This window comes from Cydia amplana, chromosome 23, assembly GCF_948474715.1.
Source record: "Cydia amplana chromosome 23, ilCydAmpl1.1, whole genome shotgun sequence".
Lineage (NCBI taxonomy): Eukaryota > Metazoa > Arthropoda > Insecta > Lepidoptera > Tortricidae > Cydia > Cydia amplana.
Window position 1 is genome coordinate 4,446,321 of NC_086091.1, and position 27,612 is coordinate 4,473,932.

The 27,612-nt window shown below is 38.2% G+C and overlaps 1 protein-coding gene across 1 annotated transcript; it reads left to right on the forward strand.

Annotated features, from left to right (window-relative positions):
* The first annotated feature begins 3,517 nt into the window (after nucleotides 1-3,517).
* LOC134658634 (clotting factor G beta subunit-like) lies at nucleotides 3,518-20,952 on the forward strand. Its single transcript, XM_063514287.1, has 3 exons — nucleotides 3,518-3,635; nucleotides 20,234-20,721; nucleotides 20,812-20,952. Exons 1-3 carry the CDS (start codon nucleotides 3,518-3,520, stop codon nucleotides 20,950-20,952), a joined length of 747 nt encoding a protein of 248 aa, XP_063370357.1.
* Nucleotides 20,953-27,612: the final 6,660 nt, after the last annotated feature.

Consider the following 27,612-nt stretch of genomic DNA (forward strand, 5'->3'; position numbering starts at 1 on the left):
CATAAATCCAGAAGCGCCTTGGCGGACCGCGTGGTGGTCTATGTATGGTGATTTGGAAATCCTCTGCTTTTATCGACAGCTGCATATATCCATGAGGGGCACTGGGTCACTGAGTAGTTTCTGGTTGATTTTCACTTAAATTGCAGCGACAGAACTCGAGATATGAATTATTTTAACCGGAGCGCGGAGCGATCGCAGCCATTTCGATTCAACGGCAGGAGAAGTTTTTTTTATCTTCGCTAGGTGGCGCGGTCATAGGTCGCGCCGGAAGGAAGGGCTTTGAGATAAATGTAGTTGCCAGCTCAAAAATATCTCGCTAACATACATGAAAATATATTCTATCCTAATTGTGTTGCTTTGTATGTAAGAAAAAAATACCTATCTAAATATGCATAGAAATTAATTAATACTAATCTGTTCCTCGACGGAACAGGAAGGTTTATCCTTTTTGCAAGTAGGGCAATCTGGGGACTTGACACCTTTATGTCCACACTTAAAACAATAAATTTCGTCCTTATTAGCTGGGCACTGACGCAAGTTGTGGCTATTATTGCGACATCTAGGGCAATACAAAGTTTTGGCCGAGGGTGTAGAAGTAACTGCATGTACCTGTTTCATGTTGTTAAATTTGTTAAAATTATTGTTATTTGTAAAAGACTTATTATTATTGTGATTTGAATGAAATTGATTATCCTCTTTGCTTCGGAACCATTCGTGGGGCTCTCACAGGGAACCATCACAACGGCTATTAAAGACCATGCCAAGACCAAACATCAGGAAGAATGGAACAGTCTGACGGGTCTAAAGCATGCAAAGCTCTTCATGCAAGGAGTAGACTCCGGCTGGAGCAAAAAGCTTTGGAAACTTAGCAAAAGACAACTCCAAATCATAACGGGGGTGTTCACTGGTCATTACGGGGTCAAGGGAATTCTGACCAAGATGGGACATTCTGACAACACCGATTGTCGTATGTGTGGCGAAGAGGAAGAGACAGTGAAACACTTAATGTGTGAATGTCACGCCCTCGCCAGACAAAGAATGAAGGACTTTGGAGCAGGATATCTGGAACCAAAGGACTTTAAAACGCTACCCATGAGCTCCATCATCCGACACATGGATATGGTGGGAAAAGCTCTTGAGTAGCTGACGGATCTTCTCCAGGGGGTAATTGCACAAAAGATCCCTATGGGTCGAAGTGTATCCGTAAGGGCCCCCGAAAATAATAAGATAAGATAAGATCCTCTTTGCTTCGTCTTCTAGATTAGAAATAAACACAAAGTAGTTTCACGTAATGCATGACCTGAAACACTACTACTACTTTGTGTTTATTTCTAATCTATTCGACGAAGCAACTTGGATAATTATGATCGAACTTCACTTATGGTAAGTTCGTTTAATCATTAATTATATTGTTTATTATTGTTGTTAGTAAAATACCTATTATTATTTTGATTAGAATTATATTGATTATATTGTTTATTATTGTTATTCCTGTATGTGAAATTCTTGTTACCATTCTTGTTATAACTATTACCAGTATAGGCAAACTCAGGTGCCAAGGTGTCAGCTGTCCGTCTGGGTGGTTCGCGAAAGTCGGCAAGACGTGCCTGAATACTTTCGTAGTTACGACAGTGATTACGTAACGTATCTATGTCAGTAATCGCGGCTGCTGACGCTAAAGTACTGGCATAGCAAGGCCTGATGTTATGGAGGAGGATCTCTAATTTCTCGTCCTCCGGTAAAGGTTTAGAGAGACGTGAGAATAACCCGGCCATGATTGATAGGTACACGGTAATGTTCTCGGATTCACCCTGCGTGCGTGACCGAATCTCATTACCCAGCCTATAATCATAGTCTTTCTGACCGAAATCTTGTTTAAGCAACGTGGCGAGTTCAACCCAGGTGGACACTTGACCCTTAATATTTCGGTACCAGTGTAGTGCATCACCAGTAAAAATCTCTGTGGCATAGGACAAAAGTTTAGAATCCGAAATAGACCTAGCCTCACAAAATTCAGTTATGCGTACCACGAAGGCACGGACGCAAGACTTGCCATCAAACTTGATCTTACAAAGCTCGTTGTGACTACCACGGTCGCATGTGACGTTTACGCTTATCGGTGCAGTGCTAACAACGGGTTCGGCGTTCGGGGCAGGCCCAACGGTCGCGGCAGCCGTGTCCTTGATGGAGTTAAATCTAGCTGTAAGAGCTCGATACTCCTGGTCGCAAACTTCAAACATGGGTTTGGTCGTTTCGTCATATACTATACGGTTGAGACGGTGATGTAAATGATTTAAGAGGTTTTGTGTGCGAAGCAAAACGTTCCTATCTGGTCGAGAATCTAAATGCGACTGAACTTTCGCGAGAGCATCACTAACGCCCTTTAAATCTGCAGCGACAGAGAAATTACTTTCTAAAATATCCTCGGAAGGAAACAAAGGCCCTAATTTCGAAATTTGTTTCCGCAAGTCCTGGACGGTGGAACCCGGTGTCTCACCACGAATGCTAACCTCATACTCCAACTCCGGCTTTTGGAGTGACAAAAATTTCACGGGAAATTCCATTTTATTAAAATTTAATTTAAAATAATAATAATAATACCGTGCAAAATGACAACCGTGGAAAGTGTTGAACGCTTGGTTTTAACTAACACTACTCCGCCTGTTACAATAATAAACTACGTAACGTTTTGGTTGGCAAAAAAAAAATTCAAGCAAAAATCAAAAAATAAAAAATATACATTCACAAAAATAAAAACAGAAAAAGCATTAATTATTGCAACTAGTGTGTACCACAAGACAACAGAATAAAATATTGCACAAGAAAAAATATTCATCAAATATTTGACTGACTGTACTAGGCTACACTGCACTAGCACAGGATGATTTAAAAATCCAATATAAATTAAGACACACAAAATGAATTATATTATTATAGAATGTTAAAATTACAATTTGATTAACAATAAATAATTAAAATTATTATTATTATTGGGGTACACCTTAGTTACATGCAACCAAAAAAAAAAACAACGTTTCACAAAAATAAAAACAACAAACACACATAAATTCTGCGGGGCAAATCTAGACCAGACCACGTTTAAGGGCGCCAATGTAACGTTAAGGGGGAAGTACGTCCCTGTTGGTAGAGGAGGTAAAAGAAGTACTACCAACTCGTTAACAAATTAAGTATTTATTTGAATAAAAAAACTAAGTTTTGAATAGGGTCGTGGGTGGTCAAGGCCCGTCTAAATTTGCACCCGAGATCCGGTACTGCCCTGGCTGGTCGAGGGTCCGCAGCAGGTGGGTATCACTCGACAGCGCTGAAGAGGAGCAGGGGCGACGGCGGGCGAACGGCTATGGCTCCAACCCTGCCGTCGAGGTGGTGATGGTGTTTGTCGGCCGACGGTCTTGGATTTAAAACGTTACGACGCACCCTGTGGATTTCCAGATGTCTTAGTAAGGTGTTCCTGCTCGCTCTGCTTTTGTGAACACCCTGTGATGATGATGATGGGACCATGGGGAAGCCGGTGCACCATAAGCAGAAAGCGTGTTTGTGTTCACAAGCAGAGCGGAGTTACAAAAACGAAGGAAAAGCACAGAGTAAAGAAAGAAAGAAGAACAAAGAACAAAGAAGTGAATTTAAATAAGTAGGAGGGTACGTACACATACTTACTCGTACCCGCCACTACGAGAACAAAGGAAATTGCTAGATCATTCTGGAGCTAAAAGCATTTAGCAAAAGATGGAATGGAACGTAATATTAAATTTAGGTTTTGCGATTAATATGAATCGAATAACAAACTACTTTAACACTAAAGCTACTTATTCTAATGAAACGTTCAACACTTTGCACTTACCAATACGTGGGTGCGGGAATCGTAATATGCGAAAACGTCGCTGAGCAAATTTATAAATTAATAAGGTGTCCGCGCACACCTCAATTAAATTAAAAAGGTTAAAATTCGTACGGCGCGCGAGACGACACGGATAGGCTCCGTGTGCGCGGCGGTACGTGCGTATGCAAAGGTGGCTGGCGCGGACTGACTCTCCGCGGACAGCGGCGGGAGGGCTGAGGGCCTACCGCGAACCACGTTCGACGTGTTGCCTCCCTGTCACACTTACGTACGAATTCACAAGTGCGACAGAGAGGCAACACGTCGAACGTGGTTCGCGGTAGGCCCTCTGCGCTCGCGCAACCGGCTTCTAGATCTTTCCATGACGTCAGCTAATAGGCCGGTCGCGAGTACAGTCGGTACGAATAAAGTGTGAACGTCCGAGTATACATGCAATACCTAATATAATTTGATTATAACTATACATCAAAATGTTTATTTAGTCTTACTTTACTATAGTAAAGTAGAATAAGACAATTTATGTAAATATAAAATTCATTAATAAAAGTGTATAAATAAATAATTAGTAAAATTTAAAATAATAATTAATTAAGATTAAAATGTAAAATAATAATTCATGCCGTAATAATTTAAAATCGATTATAAATAAGTTAATTCGTTAAAATTATATTAGTTTAAGGTGTAAAAATAAAATAATTAAAGCTTATAATTAAAATATGTACGTGCAACGTTACAATCCTTAAATTACTTACTCTTACTTATATACCTATAGGTTCAAATCGTAGAAAATACAAGTGAGATTTCAAAGGATCGGACGGTTACCTACTACCTATTGTAAATTACAGATAGCACAGGTAAACTGAAATTTATTTTTCACCTCAGCAGCTCGAACAAGGGTACTTTGCTACTTAAAAACAGTGAGCAAAATCGCATTTTGCTCACTGAGTGAGACAAAATGAGCAAAATGCGATTTTGCTCACTGTTTTTAAGTAGCAAAGTACCCTTGTTCGAGTTGCTGAGGTGAAAATTTAATTGTTGATATATCTTAAGAAAACATGAGTGAATAGAGGTAAGCGATGAAGAAGGAATACATTTTTCGGCTTCTCTAATATGTTCTCACTGCTGAGGTGAAAAGTTTTGTGAACTACACGAGATCAAAGTTATTTACATCTCGTGCGCTTTTGAGTCCCTTACTACGCTCAAGATTCTAAATTAGATTCTAATATAGAATCTTTCGCTTGCACGGGACTCAAAATAAGCACTCGAAGAAATATCAAACTTTGATCTCTTGTTGTACAAATAACTATTTCTAGTCATTTTCGGTACAGATGTAGTGCATAATTGTTTTCCATTATATTATACTAGCAACCCGCCCCGGCTTTGCACGGGTTAAAAATTTATACATAAACCTTCCTCTTGAATCACTCTATCTATTTAAAAAAACCACATCAAAATCCGTTGCGTAGTTTTTAAGATCTATTCATACATAGGGACAGACAGCGGGAAGCGACTTTGTTTTATACTATGTAGTGATAATTTTATTCAATCTCAAAAAAGAAACACGGCGCGATTCGGGAAATGATTTAGAGATTCACTAGATATGAAATAGTAAAGATATGTGACGATCCACGGCAAAAGGTACCATTGCCCCGGCTGAATATTGGAGCGGCGTTATTAATAGCGTAAGCGCCAGCCGCCATAAGGTACCTTTTGCTGTGGAACGTCACATATCTTTACTATTTCATATCTAGTGAACCTCTAATTCATTTGCGAATCGCGCCGACAGACTTTTTTTTATCTAAAACAAAACATGTTGTTAATATTGATATAAGTGTTATACCTTGTGGTCGTTTCCCGTATGTCATGTTTACGGGATCCGGATCCAGATCCGGATAATTTCATACATTTCGGATCCGGATTGCAAACCCTATTTACGCCATAGGAGGTCTCATAGATGATTAATTGTAGGCATATTGATGAATAGATAGGATCAGCGTTTTGCCAGTGTATCATTAGGCAGAAAGATTACTTGTAAGATATGAATACTAGTTATACGAGGACTGCTACTTATGTATCCGGAAACACAAAAAGTAACAAATATCTATAGTTATAAATGGTTTTATTGCCTTTGTATTTGTCCACCAAGATGAATGATGCACTTTTGCATATGTATATACTTGCATATGCATGTATGACCAGCTTGCATTATGAGTTCGTTCACAGCATCTATATTTTTTTGGGATAACAGCCGATTTAGAGCGTTTTTTTTTAATTCGTTTTACCGTAAATACCGTAATATACTACGACCACAATTTATTCTCTAAAACATTGACCTTCAATGGAACTTACTCCCTAAAAGTCGAAAAAGGTCGCTCCATGCACTATTTTTGAGTTTATCCACTCCGAACATCGTAAAAAAAACATCTGCATGAAAATTTTCACAAGTAAATCCGTTGAAGATGAAACAAAGAATTTTTAAAAATAATGCTACAATGTAAAACCAATTGATAGACATGTGAAACAAACTGTATTTTGCTTCCAAAGAGTTCCATTTTTATATGTTATATATATATTTTTAATATAGTTCCAGTAAGTGGCCCATTCCGGATACATAAGTAGCAGCCCTCGTATTATAAGCAGAAAGTTGCAAAATGGGATAATCACTTAATAAGAAATAATCTAGAAAAAAAAAGTATTTTGAAAGATAATACCTAATATAGATAATATTGCTTACCATGCACATGTAACGGCTACTTTAAGATACGGTGTAATGTTTTGGGGAAATGCCACTGATCGTGAAATGGTGTTTTTGAGTCAAAAGAAATGTTTAAGATCAGTATGCTGTATTCGAACCTTGGAATCATGCAAAGAATTATTTATAAAACTCAAAATTTTGACTCTACCATGTTTGTATGTGTATGAAATTTCAATGTATGTCAAATGTAATATGAACCAGTTTACGACATTCATTAGTTTGCGGCAACATGGGAAAATTAATTATAAATTTTCTAGAACCGCTTTTGTATCAAAAAGTATATTTGGTATGGCACCACGAATATTTAATAAATTGCCAATTAATATTTTAAGACTAGAAAATATTTATGAATTTAAAATTGCATTATATAATTTTTTGACATCCAAAGCCTACTACACCATTCAGGAATATCTTAATGACATATATTCATAGTTATAAGAACTAGTTAGTAAGTACTTAGATATTAATTAATTTCATTTAAATATGATGCATGCGACACATATGACATCACACAATATTTGCATGTCTCTATGACCAAACATGTAGCTCTATTGTATTAGTATTTAAGACCTGTATATACCATGTTTAAGCAAATAAAACTCTGAATCTGAATCTGAATATGAATAACCTAAAATGGGATGAATATAATGGGTAAGAAATTTTCTATCAGTAAGTATAATTACAATGTTATTCCTTTATTCCATTCCATTTTCTATATCACACTACATTTTCATTAGTATTGTCATTCTACCGGACAGTCTCTGAAAAGGACTGACCGGGCCGTGTCCGGGCCGGAGCTTCCGGCGCTTACTTTTCTATGACAGCAGGTGATCACCCAGCCACAGCCCGGACACGGCCCGGTCTAACTTGAGTCATCCTAGACATTAGACATCTAAATATTACGAAAAATCCACTTCAACCACTTACACTAACGAAAACCAAGAATACACAAAACTGTCGGTTACAAATAACACACAAAGACAGACCATCTAATACAAAACCTCATAAATCTGTCCGTCCGTCCACTATGCTTATTAGGGCGCCTGTATACTATACGATGCGATTGGTTATTACAAAAAATGTGCCCCAGAAACCTTTCACGACACTTGTCACCCTCTATCATACCGGACCGCGCTACATGGGTACGGTCTGCAAAAATGTGCGAATGCTGCAAGTAAAACGTTTGAATTTCTTTGACCAGTGCCCCGTTTATCAAAAGCTTGTAACTTGTAATACAAGTGGAAGTCCCTTTTTGTCAGCTTTTGTTAGAAAGGGACTTCCACTTGTATTACAAGTTACAAGCTTTTGATAAACAGGGCACAGACTGTGATTTTTATAAGTAAAGTTTGTACTCGTGTAGATAATTATTAACCCCCTTAATCATAAAACTTTACGGGCCTGATTTTGTTAAATTATAAAGATAAAGGTAAAATATAGTTTATTCAAGTAGGCATAATTACAATGCGCTTATGAACGTCAAATAAAGCTAGGTAGACCGGCTCCAACCCTACACCTCTGCCCCGAGAAGATTGAAATCCCCCCTCAATTGGAGGAGGGTATCCCAATATGGGACCGGCAACAAACTCGGCGGGACACATCTTTTCAAAAATAATTACATCTTATAATTAACATGCATTACGAGAAAATAAGGGAAAAAATACAATTACTATAGAATTCATGCAGTTATACACATAAGGTGTAATAGAAATTTGATTTAGAAAATATACATATGTACATGGAATCATACAAATTCGTTACACGTGCGTACATGGAATCATACTCTTTCAGAAAACATATCAAATTCTTACAAAAGGAAAAGAAAATAAAGTTATTAAAAGAAATGGGAAAACATATTATATAAATCTGATTGATTATTATGAATTACCAACATATAATATTTGATGTGCTTTCCTGCTTACCTGAGCTGTGTCACCTATAACTCTATACATAATACAATGTTTTTAATTGCTACTACTTTTTATTAGTTTCTGGTTTGGACCATGCATGTTTGTCTGTCAAGTAGTCCTCGACTCTGTAATAAGCTTTTAACATCAATGACTTTTTTAAGTAATTCTTAAGAGCTGGAAAGGGTAATCTTAAAGCATCCTCAGGTAACTGGTTATAAAAATGAATGCATTGCCCAACGAATGACTTTTGTACTTTACGGACATATGATTTATGATGTATCCTTTTCTTACAAATACATCAGTCAAAAAAAAATAAGGACAAACGATTATTAGCTAATTGAGGTTGTAGCGCGTTTATGCATAAGGGGGTTATATTATATCGGGCCCGTCAGGCCAGACGGAGATGGCGGGACGACCTAGACACCGTCCTTACTAACTGGCTCCGTAGACAACATGCCAATCGCTAACGCTCCGTAGTGAACGAAAAGCAACCGTCACTGCCACACTAAATATGGAAGAGTGATAGAGAAACACAAAGCGATTCGATGGCGAAGTGCAAGTGATTGTGTCACCTTGGCTAGGCCCGGAAAAATAACTAAATCGGGAGTCGTGATGATCACAGGCATCTTTGCTCAGCTGTGGGACGCGGGACGCCAGAATAGGGTATGAAATAAAACTTTTATTTCAGCATTGCCCGTTATGTTTTTTGCTGACGCTACACCGGGCGTGGTGCCAGCCATCCAGGGCAATATCTGAAGTGACATCCACTGATATAGGTATTTTCGATATCCACACGTTTTATACCCACCTCACACCGCGGTGTACACCGTGCCTTTATGGGAACGAGGTCGCAAATGTCACGGGGTATACGGAGAGTAATATTTCTAAACATAAATGTGATAAATTGAGAATGATAGTTACGCTCTCGGTTTTTACAAGCTTTTTAGTAACTTGGTACAGTCGCCATCAGATATATCAGAGCTGCCAAGGTGCTCAATAATATCTGAGCACGCACTTTAGCGCCTGACAAAAGAGGCGTGTTCAGATATTTATGAGCACCTTGGCCGCTCCGATATATCTGATGGCGACTGTACATATGTTTGTATCTACGGGTCAAATCTTGCAAGTTAAATTTAACCGACTTCCCAATTTCCAATGAAGCTGAAAATTTGCATACACATGTAAGTCGGATGACAATGCAATATTATGGTACCATCGAGCTGATCTGATAATGGAGACAGGAGGTTGCCATAGGAACTCTGTGATAAAACAATGCAACCTTATTGTGTTTGCCGTTTTTAGAATTAAATTGTCTCGATGAGTCAATTCTAAAATCTTTAAAACCGCATTATTAAACCAAGAAAAAGTTATTACTTATAACTAAAAATATATTGAAGAGAAGGCACTTCAGAATATCCAAGAAGAAATATTATACTTCGAGAATTCTTTCCGCGCGAAACGAAGCTGAATAGATCATCCTTTGTCAGGCGCGAACTCTTTGATATTTGAGCAACATCTAAAATAGGAGCCATTGTAGTCTAAGAGCTAGCTAAAAGCATTCTTTTACGATATACCTATAATAATTTATTATTTAAAATATTTAAACTTACTGTTACGAATATGTTTATTTCACATAGGTAAGTAATAAACTCGTAAATCTGCTTGGTGAGTACCTATATTATAATTTATTTACGAATGTGATTTTTTATGCTTTACGATGAATTCGCGAAAACTGATTCGTGAAAATCTTGAATTTTTCGTATTGTTTCCACTCAGAATCGCTAGAACTTTTGATCCTTATTAATAATATTAGTTTTAAAATTTTGGATAGGTACCTATTTTAATTTCCACGGCGGTACATAGGTACATACATGTACAAATATTAAAAAATACATACTAAGTTAAAATAAACGTATATGGAGATATAAAAAACTTTTTTAAAGACAGGATCGAAAAACCTAATGATTCTGAGAGAGGTCGGTACCCCTAAAAAAAGTGCAGATCTGAAATACGAGTACCTAGGTTTTCGAGACTTTTTTTAAAAACTCTTATTAAATAAAGCCCCGCTCTTTGCACAACCCTCAGGCACCTTATACCATTGGCGGGAGCTAAAGGCGAAAGACGATCTACTATGTGCTTAGGTGCTTATTTTTATTTCTTACTAGCGACCCGCCCCGGCTTCGCACGGGTTAACAAATTATACTTAAACCTTCCTCTTGAATCACTCTATCTATTTAAAAAAACCGCATCAATATCCGTTGCGTAGTTTTAAAGATCTAAGCATACATACAGACAGACAGACAGCGGGAAGCGACTTTGTTTTATACTATGTAGTGATTGACTATACTTCGTTTTTTTTTTAGCATTAGAAAAAAGGTATACAATCTTGATGTGTCTTTTAATTGAAAAACACATTTTAAAAATAAGTTACGGTAAATATGTAACAATTATGAATCTAATACGATCTTTTATAGTCTTCTGCTTTCATAAGTAATAGTTATTGATTTTTAAAAAGTGTTTTTCCATTAAAAGCCATGTCAAAATCGCTTACCTTCTTTCAAGTTCTTTCTAATGCTAAAAAAACGAACTATAGCGACCCGCCCCGGCTTCGAGCTTCGCACGGGTTAACAAATTATACCTAGGTAAACCTTCCTCTTGAATCACTCTATCTATTAAAAAAAAAACAACGGGCACTCCGGGAGTGTCGGCAGAAGTGAAAACTCAATCACTATTGCAAAATGTCTGCAGCACTATGTATAATTGAGGTTAACGCCATCTAGCGTTATTTAGTCGCATTACTTGAAACCCCTAAGCACATCACTGTTAGTACTCGAGTTATATTAATACCAGTTAGAGCGAAACTCACTAGATGACATTTAAATCAATAAAGAAAAACTCAATGACATTGAAGTAACAGTTTTTCGATCAGGTCACGTGTCCGTCTTACGTCTTACGGTCACGTGACACCTCTCGCGATTTTAACATTATTTTCTCCATCACAAAAATTGCACAGCGCCGCTAAAGAAGTTTTCACTTCAAAAACCGCATCAATTCCGTTGCGTAGTTTTAAAGATCTAAGCATACAGACAGACAGGCAGCGGGAAACGACTTAGTTTTATACTATGTAGTGATTGACTAGCAATTTCCGGGGCATCGTGTTTTTTATTGTTTTGTTTATGTTTTTTACAGGCAAAGCCTGAATAGTACATTACGATACAAGTGCGAATTACCTTTTCGCAGGTGTATTGTACAACGTTTTACAGTACATTATGGCTCTTTAAATATTCGACATAGGTACATATTGTGCTATAGCGCACTAGGGCGGTAAAGTAGCACCATATGTTCTGTAAAACGTCTTACGGCCCGATTCAAATTTTAACTTATTTAATTTATAGGTAGGTTCTCTTCTTAGTCTATCTTAGTGTAAGGCCTGAGTGGACGCTCAAGTTGGGCGTGCAGCGGGGCGGGGCGTGCAGCGGGGCGGGGCGTGCAGCGTGCATTTTAAACAAATGCAAGCGTATAGTAGCGGCCTTAGTGCACGCTGCTTAAATCACTCGTGAGCCCGACCCGACGCCACGCTGCACGCCCCGCCGAACGCTCCGCTTCGAGCGTCCACTTAGGCCTTACACTTAGAGACGGGCAATGAAACAGGATTTTAAAGGGCTGGCAACGGGTTTATGCCACCCCAGGTGTTTAATACAAAAGGCCTAAGCTATGTATTTAAAAAAGCACACTTGTTTGCTACCGACGTGGTGTAATAAAACCCTCACCGGGCATCTAAGTTTTTTAACATTTCAATTTTAACGTTTGTTTTTCCGCCATGGTGGCAAACAAGAGTAAATTCTATTTATTCTGCAGTTGGCACCACAGTTTTAGTGCTATAATTATTGCATACCGAGCACTCGCGATTGCTTGCAAACTAGTGTATCGGTGGTGGCCGAGTGGATCTGACGTCCGACTTACAATTCGGAGGTCGCAGGTTCAAATCCTGGCTCGTACCAAAGTTTTTTCGGAACTTATATTAGAAAAATAATTTGATATTTACTAGCTTTTCGGTGAAGAAAAACATCATGACGAAACCTGCATACACCCAGTGAAGAAATTCAAAGGTATATGTGAAGTCCCCAACCCGCATTGGACCAGCGTAGGGAGTAGGTATAGCCCAAGCCCTCTCGCGCTTGATGGGAGACCTGCCTTAGTAGCACGGTCGCATTTTTATCGTTTGTCACCATGTCTATCACGTTCTAACAAGTATGTAAGTGCGAAAGTGACGGGCATAGTGATAGTCGATAAAAATGGAATCATGCTGAGCCCGCTGTGTCTATAAGCTTAGAAGGATCCATCCTTGAGAGCACTGGGAACCGTACCTACTCACAATTAGGAACACAACACTACACCTACAATGTAAGTAGCAGTGCTATTATGGCCACAGAATAAAATAATAGTACTAGGTACAGAAGGATCACTCTGTAACAAAACGCGTTTATTACGACAGATATGACCGCAAGTTGGGGCAAGCGCGAGCAGGCGTCCGTTCCGTAGCGGTGCGCGGCAACTAAAAACATGCAAATTAAAATTTCTTTGTAGTTTAACATGTATATAATATAATAAAATATAAAAAATTGGTACATTAAAGAAAATTTACTTACTACTGCTAGACACCAAAACTGGTGTGGGCCGCATGTACTTGTTGCAACGCGACGAAATCGCGGAGTGAGGCACGCCTGTTATGGCTGTGGTCTTCTGTTATGTCCTTTGAGCTGACCTGTAGTTCGTTTTTTTTAGCATTAGAAATAAGTTTAAACAATCTTGACGTGTCTATTTATTGAAAAACACGTTTTAAAAATAAATACTTAATGGCAAATATGTAACAATTATGAATCTAATACGATCAAAATATATTCTTCTGCTTTCATAAGTAATAGTTACTGATTTTTAAAAACCGTTTTTCAATTAAAAGACATGTCAAGATTGCTTACCTTCTTTCTAATGCTAAAAAACCGGCCAAGTGCGAGTCGGACTCGCGCACGGAGGGTTCCGCACCATCAACAAAAAATAGACCAAAAAAATCGTGTTTGTTGTATTGGGAGCCCCCCTTAAATATTTATTTTATTTTATTTTTAGTACTTGTTGTTATAGCGGCAACAGAGATATAGTCCGTCAACCAAATCTTGTCAGTAGCAATGTAAAGCAAACTAAAGTAGGGCAACACTCAAAGAGCAGTATTGCGCTAAGAAAAGCAGCAATGTACATCGAACCAACAGATTTTTTTTTTCCGCTGAGCGCGCCCTGCGTACGTCAATTCAAATTGTCACTCGCGGTTTATTGAAAAAAATTGAAACATGGACGGACAATTTAAAAGCGATGTTAAAACAATGTTAATCAAAATGATGAACAAATTTGAAGATATCAAAAACAACTGCTTATATTCTCTTTGTTCCCTATCTATGTCTTCTAAGTTTACTAAAATAAAATCATATCAAAATGCAGATAATTAGATAGTGCATATATTTGTTATTTACAATATAATATGCCACTTGTTAATGTAAATTAGTGTACTGTTCTGGATGAATATGACATACCTGTGTAATTTTTTTGATTGGTATATATTGTACAATATACATATTAAAAATAAAACAACTGATATTTGGGTGTTTATTTAATTTAAAGGTAAATAAGATAAGGGTCACTTTTCGACTTGGTTGTGTTGTACACGTACATAAACCGCCATAGGTAAGTATTGTCTGAAAAGATACTACCTACTACGAACGCCTTATATTGGGCAAGATTTAATCCTGCAACAAACATGTATGGATTAGGTAGATATTGCGAAAGAACGGCGATATAATCAGGGCTCTTAATACTGTTTAAAAGGTTTACCTTTGTAAATAGTCACAACTGATTGCTGAAAATATTAGACATGTGAGCCTATGGACGGTTTCCAGGACACAATTTATGGTCTTGTTGGATAGATTTAGGCATACGTTTTAATTTTATTTATGCCTTTTAACCCTAAAACAAAAAACTGAACATAATCTTAAAAGTTCGAAAGAGTTCTTCCAATACTTGCCATAACCTCAATTTTTAGTAATGTTTACCATCAACGCCAACGAGCATGATTGTACATTGTAGGCCCCTTAGCTTTGCTTATTCTTATTTAATGTATTGGTATTTAATGGTGACAGCAGAAATATCTCTTGAAACAGAAACGATTCAGAATGAAAACCAAATGAAAACAAATAAGGTGACGGCTGTCGTTCACGATCCACATTCCACAGATAAAACACAGATGACACGCGTTTTGGAATTATTTGAACACAGTGTTGCTAACCCGCGATTTTTCAAATTTGCCGCCTTTTACTACTGACAAGATTTGGTTGACGGACTTTAGATCATTTGTGAAAATTTCAACAGTCTAGCTATCGCGGTTTATGAGATACAGCCTGGTGACAGACGGACGGACGGACGGACAGCGAAGTCTTAGTAATAGGTCCCGGTTTTTACCCTTTGGGTACGGAACCCTAAAAAAACGAACTATAGTTGGGGGTCAAACTCATATACTTCTGAGCCGAAGCGCCTGTCACGCAATGTGAACAGCTACTGCAAACAATGCGTTTGACCAAACCGTGAGTAATGGCGACGGGGGGCCATACTGCAAACACGGTTCGGCTCTGGATTCTGGGTTTACACTAAAAATGTTTAGTCTAGTTTTAGTTTTTATGCTTTTATCTAACGTTGGTGAAAGTGCTTTGAAGGGGTAGTTTTTATAAAATGGTGTTTTTTTTTCAAGATAGTTATATGAATATTGGCAGAGAATATGTTGATTATTATATATTTCCTGAAACGTTTGGCCCTTAGAGCGCGGCGCGCTCATTCTTTCTTCCGTGGTTTGGCCTAAACGTAAATATAGCATTAGGATTAATGTTAAATTAAAAAACAAAAAAAAAACAAAACAAGTTAAAACAATATGGTTCCTACTTTGAATTTTCACGAGGTTCTTTGATTTCATCAATGTATTAATTAAAACTGACAATACGTATAGGTACAATAAAAATAACTATAGACTGAACGTTCTCAGCGAAAACCTCTCATGGTTTTACCTTGTTATTGTTAATTTAAAAGTACCTACTGTTTCTTTTTTTTGAGGCGTGCAACAAAGATTAATTTATATCATGTCATGTGAGTAGGTATATACGAGGGGCGTTCAAAATATTCTCGGTATTGATATCTTACGACCTCTTCTAAAATTTCTTTCGTTACTGGCCGCTAAGGTTTATTCATTGACATTAAAAAAAAGTATAATTCGAACCGAGATAGTCTTTTGTTTTTCTGCAATTGCTGAACAAACATGAACATCCTGTGCGAATTGACAATGTTAACTAAATTAGAACATCGATGCGTGATAAAATTCTTGACAAAACAGGGTAAAAATCAAAAAACCATAAAAGAGGAAATGGATTGTGTTTACCGTGAGTCTGCTCCTTCTTTATCTACCATTCAAAAGTGGTCAAGCGAGTTTAAACGCGGAAGGGAGAGTATTGAAGATGACCCTAGACCTGGCCGGCCTGGAGTAGCTACTTCACAAGAAAATATTGATAAAGTGGAAAAACTTATATTGGAAGATGGTCGAGTGAAGGTAAAATCTATAGCACAAGTAACCAATCTCTCTATTGGTACCGTACATGATATTATACATGACCATCTTAATATGTCAAAAGTAAGTGCAAGATGGGTTCCGCGAATGCTGACTCGGCTTCAAAAAGACATGCGTGTAGCTTGTTGTTCCGATTTTATTGACCTGTGCGGTGAAAATCCTGATGAGGTGCTGCAAAGAATAGTTACTGGAGATGAAACCTGGGTTCATCATTATGACCCAGAGAGTAAACAAGAGTCCATGCAGTGGCAGATTAAGGGTTCAGCTCATCCCAAGAAGTTGAAGGTCATCCCTTCAGCTGGCAAGGTCATGGCCACGATATTTTGGGATTGTGAAGGAGTATTACTAATCGATTATAAAGAAAAAGGTGTAAATATCACAGGACAGTACTACGCTAACATTCTACGTCAATTAAAGGATGTAATTAAAGAAAAGAGGCGAGGAAAGTTAACCAAAGGTATTTTGCTTCTGCATGACAACGCCCCCGTCCATACTGCTCATATTGCCAAGGCAGCTATTGTTGAACGTGGGTTTAAAACTGTTACTCACCCACCGTATAGTCCGGACTTAGCCCCCAGCGACTTCTTTTTGCTCCCCAATCTTAAAAAGGATCTGCGTGGAAATAAATTTTCTGACGATGAAGCATTGAAGGCGGCAGTGGAGGAGCATTTTTACACGAAAGATAAAAAATATTTTTACGAGGGATTAAAAAAAATAATTGATCGATCTTTTAAGTGTATGAACATAGGGGGGGAGTATATTGAAAAATAAAAATATCAAACTTTTCGTACTTGTTTGTTTTCATTCTCATACCGAGAATATTTTGAATACCCCTCGTATATGCTCATCTTTATTTACAAAGTTTTAATCCCAGTATTTTATGAAACACAAGCAAACGACAGGCAGACATAAGATACCGATCTCCGATACTGCCCGCAGTCAACAATCAATGGAACGATCAGATACTGTAATTCTAGGCTTAAGGTGTCTTTTAGGATCCCTGAGATGCAATCAGCTACATTTTATACGACGTAAAACACTTTTCTATGCGGTTTTTTGAACTACGAGTTTTTAGAGACTACTGGCACAGGGCGTACACGCCATACATCAAAAATGATTTGCGTTTATATGTGTGCGCGGCACGTCTGTACACGCGTCATTGTGTATCTGACGGACTTCTGGCATGCTCTCAGTAGAGCGACTAAAGGTGACAGTCCATTTCCAACCGCAGCTGCACTAATGTTCATTTTACTATGGAAATTGACAGTAACAGCGACGCGTTCAGTGCCAGTAGTGCAGCTGCGGTCAGAAATCCCAACCAACAATTAGGCGACACTTAGCACTTATTTTATCACCTAAAGACATAAAACGGCTGTAGAATAGCTACATATTCTAAGCTTACAGGCTCTGGTGACATTAAGGTCTTTAAGAGGTCCATGTATAGCTTTAAGATCCACAGTAGCCGTTTTGGCCGCTATAATGCATCTTAAGCAGCTAGTGTTATAGCTCAAAGTGAATTCTACCATCTTAACATCTATATGAGTAATAAGCAGCTGCAAATTTCACTTAAGTTTCTAAACAGGCGATAAAAAGTCTTTTATAGCTCCGTGTATCGCAATCGCTACTTAACTCTTTTGTATCACTTACAGTCGAAAAGAAAAGTTATGAGTCACTATTATAGGTCATGTAGTCGCAGACGAGCGTTATTCAATACCTTAGTACATCTTATACTGTTATTAGAGTCTTAGTTACAACCTAAGGCTATAGCGCCATGTTAAGATGACCGATGAATCAATAAGCAAAACAAAAAATAGTAATTAGAACGTAAATACTTAATAAAAATCGATACTTTTACTCAATATTGACCTAAAATGTTAGTATTGTTATATTTAAAACCGGACTTCACGTATAGTGTGTAATTTTTAGAAAATTAAATATAGTGGACCACAAACAAAAAAATATTATATTATGATAAATATGCAAAGGATCAGAGGCCCTTTAGAATTTTGTTAGCAATACATATAGTTATTGACAGTGTAATTAAATTCGCCATCATAAATCCGCAGATAAAGCCGGCTATCGAATCAGTGAACTAAAATAATTATTTGGTTTTATTTATCCGCCATTACATTTCACTTCAAGCTGTCACAGTGCAAGCTTACGAATAATAATACAAAATGGAAACATTGCAACCAAAGCAGATTATGGGCTAAGGAAAAAATGCGCAATTACCTTCTTGGGTGTTACAAATATTGACTTTGAATGCTAATATACCATCTAAAGCTGAAAATATCATCTATATGGCCCTACACTACTACTCAAATAGTTAGTAATCGCTTATTTGGCACCCTTTTAAACCCTAAGTACTTAATCAACGCTATTGTAGCACTACTTTAGCGCTCTTCAAATCAAGGGTGAACAGGCATCTTCTGGGCAGGCTTGATCCATCGTAGGCCACGTCTTCACCTCGCGCCTTCGCCTACCTTTTTTCAGCGTTTCCCATCATAATCAGTTCATTATTCTTCAATACTGCCCACAGAACCTCTTGTTTAAAAAGACCTCAGTAGCTTAACCAATATTTATTACATAATTATTAGCTTCACAGTTCACAGTGATAGCAAACTACTGGTCGAGACACATTTCATATCTACCGCCTGGGGTTACATTCTGGAGAAAAATATTGCATCTTTGGTTTATCATTATCTATGGCAAACCTTAAGGTGCATTCGACAGATAATAATAAAATGGAGTCTGCTATTCTGCAATCCTCTCTAGTTACAGGGGTTACCAACCATTTTTTCTTTTTGAAAATAATATACTACTACTGTTACTCATCAACGGAAACTTACGTAAATGTTCATGACAGATTTAATGTAATTTAAGCATGTCTTTATAAATAAGAGCATATTTTCGATTGTATGGGAGCGGTTTTTGGCGGCGGTTTCGTGTGAATCTTATATTTTCCAATTTTAATTCCAAAGTACCAATATATGAATCCTAATAAAGGATGACTCACGCTAGACTGGGCCAGGGCGGGCCGGAGCTTCCAGCGCTTCGTTTTCTTTGGAAATCACCGCTTGATCACCGATCAGCCGTCATAGAAAATTACATGTCGGAGGCCTCGCCCCGGGCTCGGCCCGGTCTATAGCGTGTCATCCTAACGTAACAACAAACTAAATCGAAACCCACTAACCAGCAAAGTTAGAACAATAGTTACACATACAGGGTGCTTTTTTAGTGTAAGTGTAAGGCCTGAGTGGACGCTCGAAGCGGAGCGTTCGGCGGGGCGTGCAGCGTGGCGTCGGGGGTCAGGAGTAATTTGAGCAGCATGCACTAAGGCCGCTGCTATACGTTTGCATTTGTTTAACATGAACGCCGCACGCCCCGCCCCGCTGCACGCCCAACTCTAGCGTCCACTCAGGCCTTACACTAAGGCCTGAGTGGACGCTCGAAGCGGAGCGTTCGGCGGGGCGTGCAGCGTGGCGTCGGGCTCACAAGTGATGTGAGCAGCGTGCACTAAGGCCGCTCCTATACGTTTGCATTTGTTTAACATGCACGCCGCACGCCCCGCCCCGCTGCACGCCCAACTCGAGCGTCCACTCAGGCCTTACACTAACAAGGGAAGATTTAGATTCTTCCTCGGCTCCCGAATGTCCTGGCAACATAAAGTTTGTAACACCCCATCTCTCACACCATGTTAGCATGGAGCAGGGAAAATCGCGGAGACGCCAATAAAACACGTGTGAAAATGAAATGAAAATGAAAAAAACATTCAGTATTTTAGATAAGTAGGTACAATAAACTTAAGTACCTAATCTATATTTACAGACTTATTCACTAATTTATTATGTAAGGAACTTATTTCTTTCCCAAGGGGTGTGTAATGCTAATGCTACTATTTCGAAACATAACAGGCAATAAAATCTTGTATTTGATTGAATGCCATAAAATAGAAATGTACTAAGCATACTGCTTTTACTTTAAAATAAAAACAGGACAGTGTAAATACATTTTATTTATAAAATGCTGTTTAAAATTATTTTAGGTGTCATTGTCGTAAGTGCGAACGGCGCGGCACGTGAACCATAGCCCCCTCCGGGTGTACAAAGGAGAGACGGACTCGGGGAATGAATTCCCTTTCGTAGTGCAGTTCCACAAAAAGAAATCACCTTACTTTAGAAAGTGCACTGGCAGCCTCATCGCCGAAACATTGGTCCTCACTGCAGCGCATTGCTTAACCGACCACAAAATACGTGAACTCGTTGTAAGATACGGGGACTTCACCGTGCCATGCAATGAAACACAACTATACAGCGAGATAATCAAAGCATTTGTCCCAAAAAGTCTACTAGTACTCGGAACGAGAATTGACATCGGAATAGCTCTGGTCAAAAAGATACCTAATCCACGTGCGAAGTTGTCAGCACTCGACTATATTAAGACTTTGTATGGCCTGCCTGCTAAATACGCCGGTTTTGGCAGAATACTTGACTTACATGTTGAACCAGATAATATTGCACGTTACAATCTTACTTCAGTACCCCTTCAAGTGGGTGAAGGGATAATAGTACCTTGTCCAAAGCATGCACTTCCTATATATAATGTGTGTATTGCGTCAAATTGTTCCAATATATGGCAGGCACCCCGTAGAGGGGACTCCGGGGATCCGCTCGTCTACAATGGCCGCATCGTCGGGGTCATCATGGGATATCGAGCTACTGGTCCAAGGGTGACATACGAATTCTCTTTAGTCAGTTCATACTTGGAGTGGATCCAATAAGTGATGCGTTTAAACGGTTACAAAAATTGACTTTTATTCATTGAGTTATTATTACTTCATGTAGAGAAGCCATTCCAAACAATGGAATTGTCGCAATCGCAACCTGTAGGCGAGGGCAGCGGGGCGTGAATCACGCGTCGTAAGCGCCGTGAAATTCATTCAGATTCACGCCCTGCTTCCGTTGTTTGTTGTCGGAAAACAACAACTTATGGCGCATATACTGGTTATCTGTTCCGTGGTAATAATAGTTCAATGCTTTTATTGCAAATTTTAAATTGCAACAGTCGGGTGGAAATGGTTGTTGTGTAGACTATTTGTTGAAAGTGCGTTCGAAGAGACTGACCAGATTACAGTGGAATCCGCTTATATTGACTAACCGGTTATTATAACGTAATTACAGGGCGAAGTTTGGTTTTCATATAAAACTCTTTGTAATAAAGTCGGATAAGATGACTCCGCTTATAGTGACATATCGCTTACCGTGACCTATTAACCTGTCAGCTCCCAAGGGCTCAAATTTGAGCCAGAACGCTTATAGTGACGTCACACACGTGGGAACTCACGGGTTAAACCTTTGATGTAGGCACTATTATAGTTTTTACGAAAGCAACTGCCATCTGACCTTCCAACCCTGAGGGAAAACTAGGAAATGATTTTGGAATGAATTGGGAAAACGTAACCAAAATAGAAATTTGATCATCTATACTTTGTATGACATCCGTTTAGTATGACAACTGTCATCATCACCTATGGACTTAGAGGATATGTATAACCAAACGGAGTAGCCAAAATAGGCGGCCATCCTCTCAATCCTCTAAGCCTATGGACATAAGTGAGCCGTCAACTCGACATCGACAACTGCAGTAGTACAGTCAGCAGCAGAAGTTGCTAAGCGGGCGTGGTGTTCAAATTTCCTTCACACGATCTTATTCTTTTAACAATAAGGTCGTGTCAAGATCATATTGAACACCTCGCCCGCTTAGCAACTACTGCCGACTGTACTGTCATCAAAAATTCATCTTTTAAGCTTCTCTCGCATTATTCATACTCCTTGCAAGTTACGCTCAAAGTTGAGTAGAACCGCGCGTGACGGTCAGCTTAAGCGATTATTTAAACGCTTAAAAGCTTTGCCCGCGTTTTGTGTATGATTTCGGCAACTTAGTAAAAGGGTGAATATATTTGTCTAATAACAAAACGCAGTCAATTCAGAGAAGACATTGCAAAAGTAATTTTAATTATTTATTTCTTAAATCGATATCGAGTTCTATGGACGGTTCGCCACTTTAACTTAGAAAATATAGGATATAGGAAAACTTAGCTACACCCCTTTATCCATGTAGTTGGGTCAATAAAACGTATTGCATAAATCTTGGATTTAATCAAATTGCTCAGATAAGTAAAAAAATTAGTCAGGAATCTTTACATAATAAATTATTACAAATTTCAAATATATCGTCTATCCGGACACCTTACACGCACACATTGCTATTACTATTACTTTAGCTATTTTTTTAGCTAAACACACAGTTTTTCTAGCTTTATTTACATGCTAGAAGAACTATTTATATGTATATGTATTTTTGTGGTATACAGGGTGGCCAAAAAGTCGCGAATCAAACGAAACAGGGAGATAAAGGAGGTAATTTCCAACAAAAAATCTTTCTACAGCATGGCCATAACTTCATTGCACGAAAAAATATGAATTTTTGTTTTTCAATGAAACTACCGAGTTTTTTTACAATTTAATCAATAAAATTTTTGTAACGCTTCAAAATTAACGGGAAAAAATTAATTGCTCGTTAAATTTGGTACCAAGAGAAATAAAATAAAAAAGTTAAGTAAAATTCATAACTTTTCGTGCAATGAAGTTATGGCCATGCTGTAGAAAGATTTTTTGTTGGAAATTACCTCCTTTATCTCCCTGTTTCGTTTGATCCACGACTTTTTGGCCACCCTATATATGTATACCTGTATAGGAATTCTATTTGGAATTGAAATTGAATAGAAATTGTTTTTGGTGCTCAGAATATGTACGTGCATGTAAATAAAAATATATTATCATTTACATCGTAGGTCGTAGGTACTAATTAATTCACTGCAGGTATTTGTTTAATTCCTATTTTATTCAGTCCCGTCGTATTTACATTGGTAGTCAAATAATATACTGATTTAAAATTAGGATCACGTTTTGTTTTTAAACATACGCCTGTACGGCTACCATCAGTTTGGCACTGACATAAACGCCGTCGAGAACGTAATTTACTTTCTATACATCTCGCTCGTACTCGCATATAAGTGCAAACGAGATGTATAGAAAGTAAATTACGTTCTCGATAGCGTAAATGTCAGTTTTGACACTGTCAGTGACTCATGGTACGGGCTCTGGATCGAGATGTAAATTCAGGATTTTCATTTGTCAAAACTCACAAAATGACACTGAGATTTAGCTACCCATACATTATATTCCTACTGCAATCATAGTTTAAACCTAAAAAGAATGATATTAAAGCTCAAACTCGAATACAAATGTGTAACGAATGGTGAATTTATTTTTTTCAAACGTAATATGAATATTCATTGAATTTAGGTTTTTTATTTTGAGTCGTGGATATGCAAAACATGTGCGTTTGAAATTTGGCAATCAATACGTTTTCATCCCCAAATGTACGTATTGGTCGGTATTTAGATTGAGCATTTGATATTTTGCGTGGATTCCATTTTTATGAATTTAATTTGGGATTGATTGCGTTTTGGAAAAACTGACAAATTGACAATTAATGGATTTTGGATTTTGTTATGTCAGAATTTGTCATAAGCAGTTGTAACAATAAGACCAAAAACAATAATAGGTATAAATGTTTAATATACTTTTCACCTCAGCAGCTCGAACAAGGGTACTTTGCTACTTAAAAACAGTGAGCAAAATCGCATTTTGCTCACTGAGTGAGACAAAATGAGCAAACTGCGATTTTGCTCACTGTTTTTAAGTAGCAAAGTACTCTTGTTCGAGCTGCTGAGGTGAAAATTTAATTGTTGGTATATCTTAAGAAAACATGAGTGAATAGAGGTAAGTGATGAAGAAGGAATACATTTTTCGGGTTCTCTAATATGTTCTCACTGCTGAGGTGAAAAGTTTTGTGAACTACACGAGATCAAAGTTATTTACATCTCGTGAGCTCTTGAGTCCCTTACTATGCTATTATAGAATCTTTCGCTTGCACGGGACTCAAAATAAGCACTCGAAGAAATATCAAACTTTGATCTCTTGTTGTACAAATAACTATTGTGTGTTAAATAATTGGAAAATATAACTAAGGAAAGAAGCACGTCATATCATGTAGGTACATACTCGTATAGTTTGTCAAAGGACTGTCTCATTTCAAACATAGGCAGAGAGAATCATACTATCTTTGTCTTACACTAGTACTAGCACCCAAAAGAAAAGGATGAGTAAAGTTTTTTGTTCTTATTTACTGTCAATTTGGTTTGACCAAATATCATAAAAATCATATCACAAATAGGTACTTGATATAATATGACGTTCCTTTTATATTAATATGTTTATATTAAATATTTATATACTTATTTTCCCACATATGAAATTGTTTAATTTAAATCAATGCCTCCTTCACATAAAAATATAATATATGACTGTGTACTAGTGTCCTACAGATTGTTACCAAAACAAACATGGCGAAAATAGTTACGGATTCAACCACACTTTCCTTTTCTCCAGAGTGTCGTGGCATAAGGGCCGTGACTCACAAACCACACGGCGATGCTGCTATGCTACCAGAAGTAAGGCCAGCGATTGTTACCAAAATAAACATGGCGGATATAGGTAGTTCGTAGTATAGTTTCCTTTTCTCCAGAGTGTTGCATAAACACCGTAACTCATGAACAGTATATTTAATTGAATAAAATTTTAAATAGAAGAATATGAATTGAATAGAATATCAATGTGGGCCACCATTTAGTGAACACTTCAGTACTTATTTGACAGTTAACGTGAAGACAGTGATGATCAAAACGTCCCTAAAATTTCATTTACATTTAACGGGTTTAAGATGAAAAGTCGCCCGTAATGCTTCGCCCCACGGACAATTTTTGTCTTACTCCTCATGAAAAACTCTTTAAATCGAACCCCAACCCACTATACCTACCTACGAGTATATGTATATATTTAATAAAATTCAAATATTAAAGTGACACTTCAGTCATTATGATTTATTCTGATTTGAAATGCAAGATACACGTCTGTATAGGCAGTGTGGCAGTGCTTAGGGGCTGTTCATAAATTACGTCATCTATTTTTGAAGATTTTTGACCCCCCCCCCCCCCCTAAAATCATCAAAAATCATGCTTCGAATGACATCGTTTCCTCCTACGTCATGCTACCATCATCCGATGTCCAGACCCCCCTCTAATTTGAAATGACGTAATTTATGAATAGCCCCTTACGTAATTACATACCTACTATACCACAACGCACGGGCGATTGATACCAAAATGAAGTAATTTTAATGTCAAAATTTAAGTTCGAATTGGCCTCCTAGTACAAGTTGGTAAACCCACGAAGTGAATTACATAGAAGGAAATGTTTCGCTATTTCCCGCTTCGCTCCGCTTCGCTCCGCTTCGCTCCGCTCCCACTGTTTCTTCCCTTTACTCGTAAAACGTAATGTATATTTACGTCCGAAATAAACCTTTTAACCTAATTAGACTAACGTATGTAGCGAAATAAATCAGGTACCGGATTAGGGCGAGCTTTTATTTGGATTTACTACAACAATATGTTTTTTGTAAGCTAGATTTGTGCTCGTCGAAGCTTTTAGGGGATATTGTGTTTAATATAGAGTTAATAGTGATAGGATTAAGTGTCTTTCAAAGGTTATTAACACATAGTTAATGGATTAAGTACACAGGGATTTTGATGTGTCTGACCGAACCTACTCTAAGTGTAAGTGTAAGGCCTGAGTAGACGCTCGAAGCGCAGCTTTCGGCGGGGCGTGCAGCGTGGCGTCGGGCTCACAAGTGATTTGAGCAGCGTGCACTAAGGCCGCTCCTATACGCTTGCATTTGTTTAACATGCACGCCGCACGCCCCGCCCCGCTGCACGCCCAACTCGAGCGTCCACTCAGGCCTTACACTAAAGGGTCAATGTACGTTAGGGTGTCCCTTGTTAAAGTGTCATTCTATGGAACTTGCTAACTATGTAAACAATATCTGAACACGCACTCTAACGCCTTGACAATAGAGGCGTGTTCAGATATTTGTGAGCGCCTTGACCGCTCCGATATATCTGATGGCGACTGTACAAAAAACATTCATTTTAGAAAGCTGATGACATTTCGAGAGTCATTTAGGTACTTTTATTCTTAAAATGCAAAACAATGTCAAAGTGTTTGAATAAATTAAGCACACGGCCGCCATTTTAATTTCGCAAAGTGACAAACTGCCAAGCGTACAGAAAGAGTCGAAATGAAAAAAACCGCCAGCCCTTCTGTTATAATTTGGTGTAGGTCGACAGCATAGACTAGGAATCCTCTAGACGGAGTTTAGAGCAATTATTTCATGAAACCGATGCTGCCAAAAATACAAGGGGTGCGGGGGGACGAGGTGAGCGAATCCCGTGCCGTGATTGGTCCGTTCAAAGATACGGACCAATCACGGCACGTGATTCTGACACTTTGACTCGAAGATGGAGTAAAACTACCGTATATAGTGGCAGAGGGGGTACCGTTACTATGCTCAGTCTAGAGGATGTCTTTTGTGTGGTCGACAGTGAGAAGAGAAAGCGTCAGGCGTGGCTCACTCCGCGATTTCGTCGCGTCGCGTCGCTACAAGTACGGTCGTGTCCGGGCCGGAGCTTCCGGCGCTTCATTTTCTATGGAAAGCATCACGTGATCATCTGTCATAGAAAAGTAAGGATCACCTGTCATCTGTCATAGAAAAGTAAGCCCCGGAAGCTCCGGCCCGGACACAGCAAGGTAGGCCCGGTCTAACGTGAGTCATATCCTTTACTCGCAATTTTAGCAGACATTCAGTCTAAAGTAAAGATTCCCCGCTACCGCCTATGCCCTATACCAAAACCTCGTTGTAAAAATAATTCGCTAATTAAAGTTTCAGACTCTGACTGCGGTCCAAATTTGAGCAAATAATTATACTCCAAGCTCCAAGTATATAAAGGACTTATTTCAATACTAAAAATAAGGCAGTTATGCTTAATAGTTTCCCGGTAGGCCCTTTGCAAATGCAAACAAACCGCCTTGATGTATCAATGTCATATTTATTGTTTGTGAAAACCTGTCAACTGCCGGAGATAGGTTGTAGAATCGTTTAAGGCACAGTATGTATAAGTTACTCTATGGTTTACGATGGGTGCTAGTGCTGCACTCTGGCGGCAGAATATTGCAGTAATACCGCCTATTGGGTTGAATTGTGCATATTCATTATAATCATTATGCATAATTGTCCTATCAGAAGGTTTAATAATAGGTCAACCCTTTAACAAATTTCCCTAAATTCCAACATACTATTTACTCTAATAACCCACCATATGATCTAAATGAACGTCTTACATAACATGAAACTGCAACCAGAGTAAAATGAACCTTAAACTTTCTACTCACGGTACATTTTCGAGTGCTTACATTATATG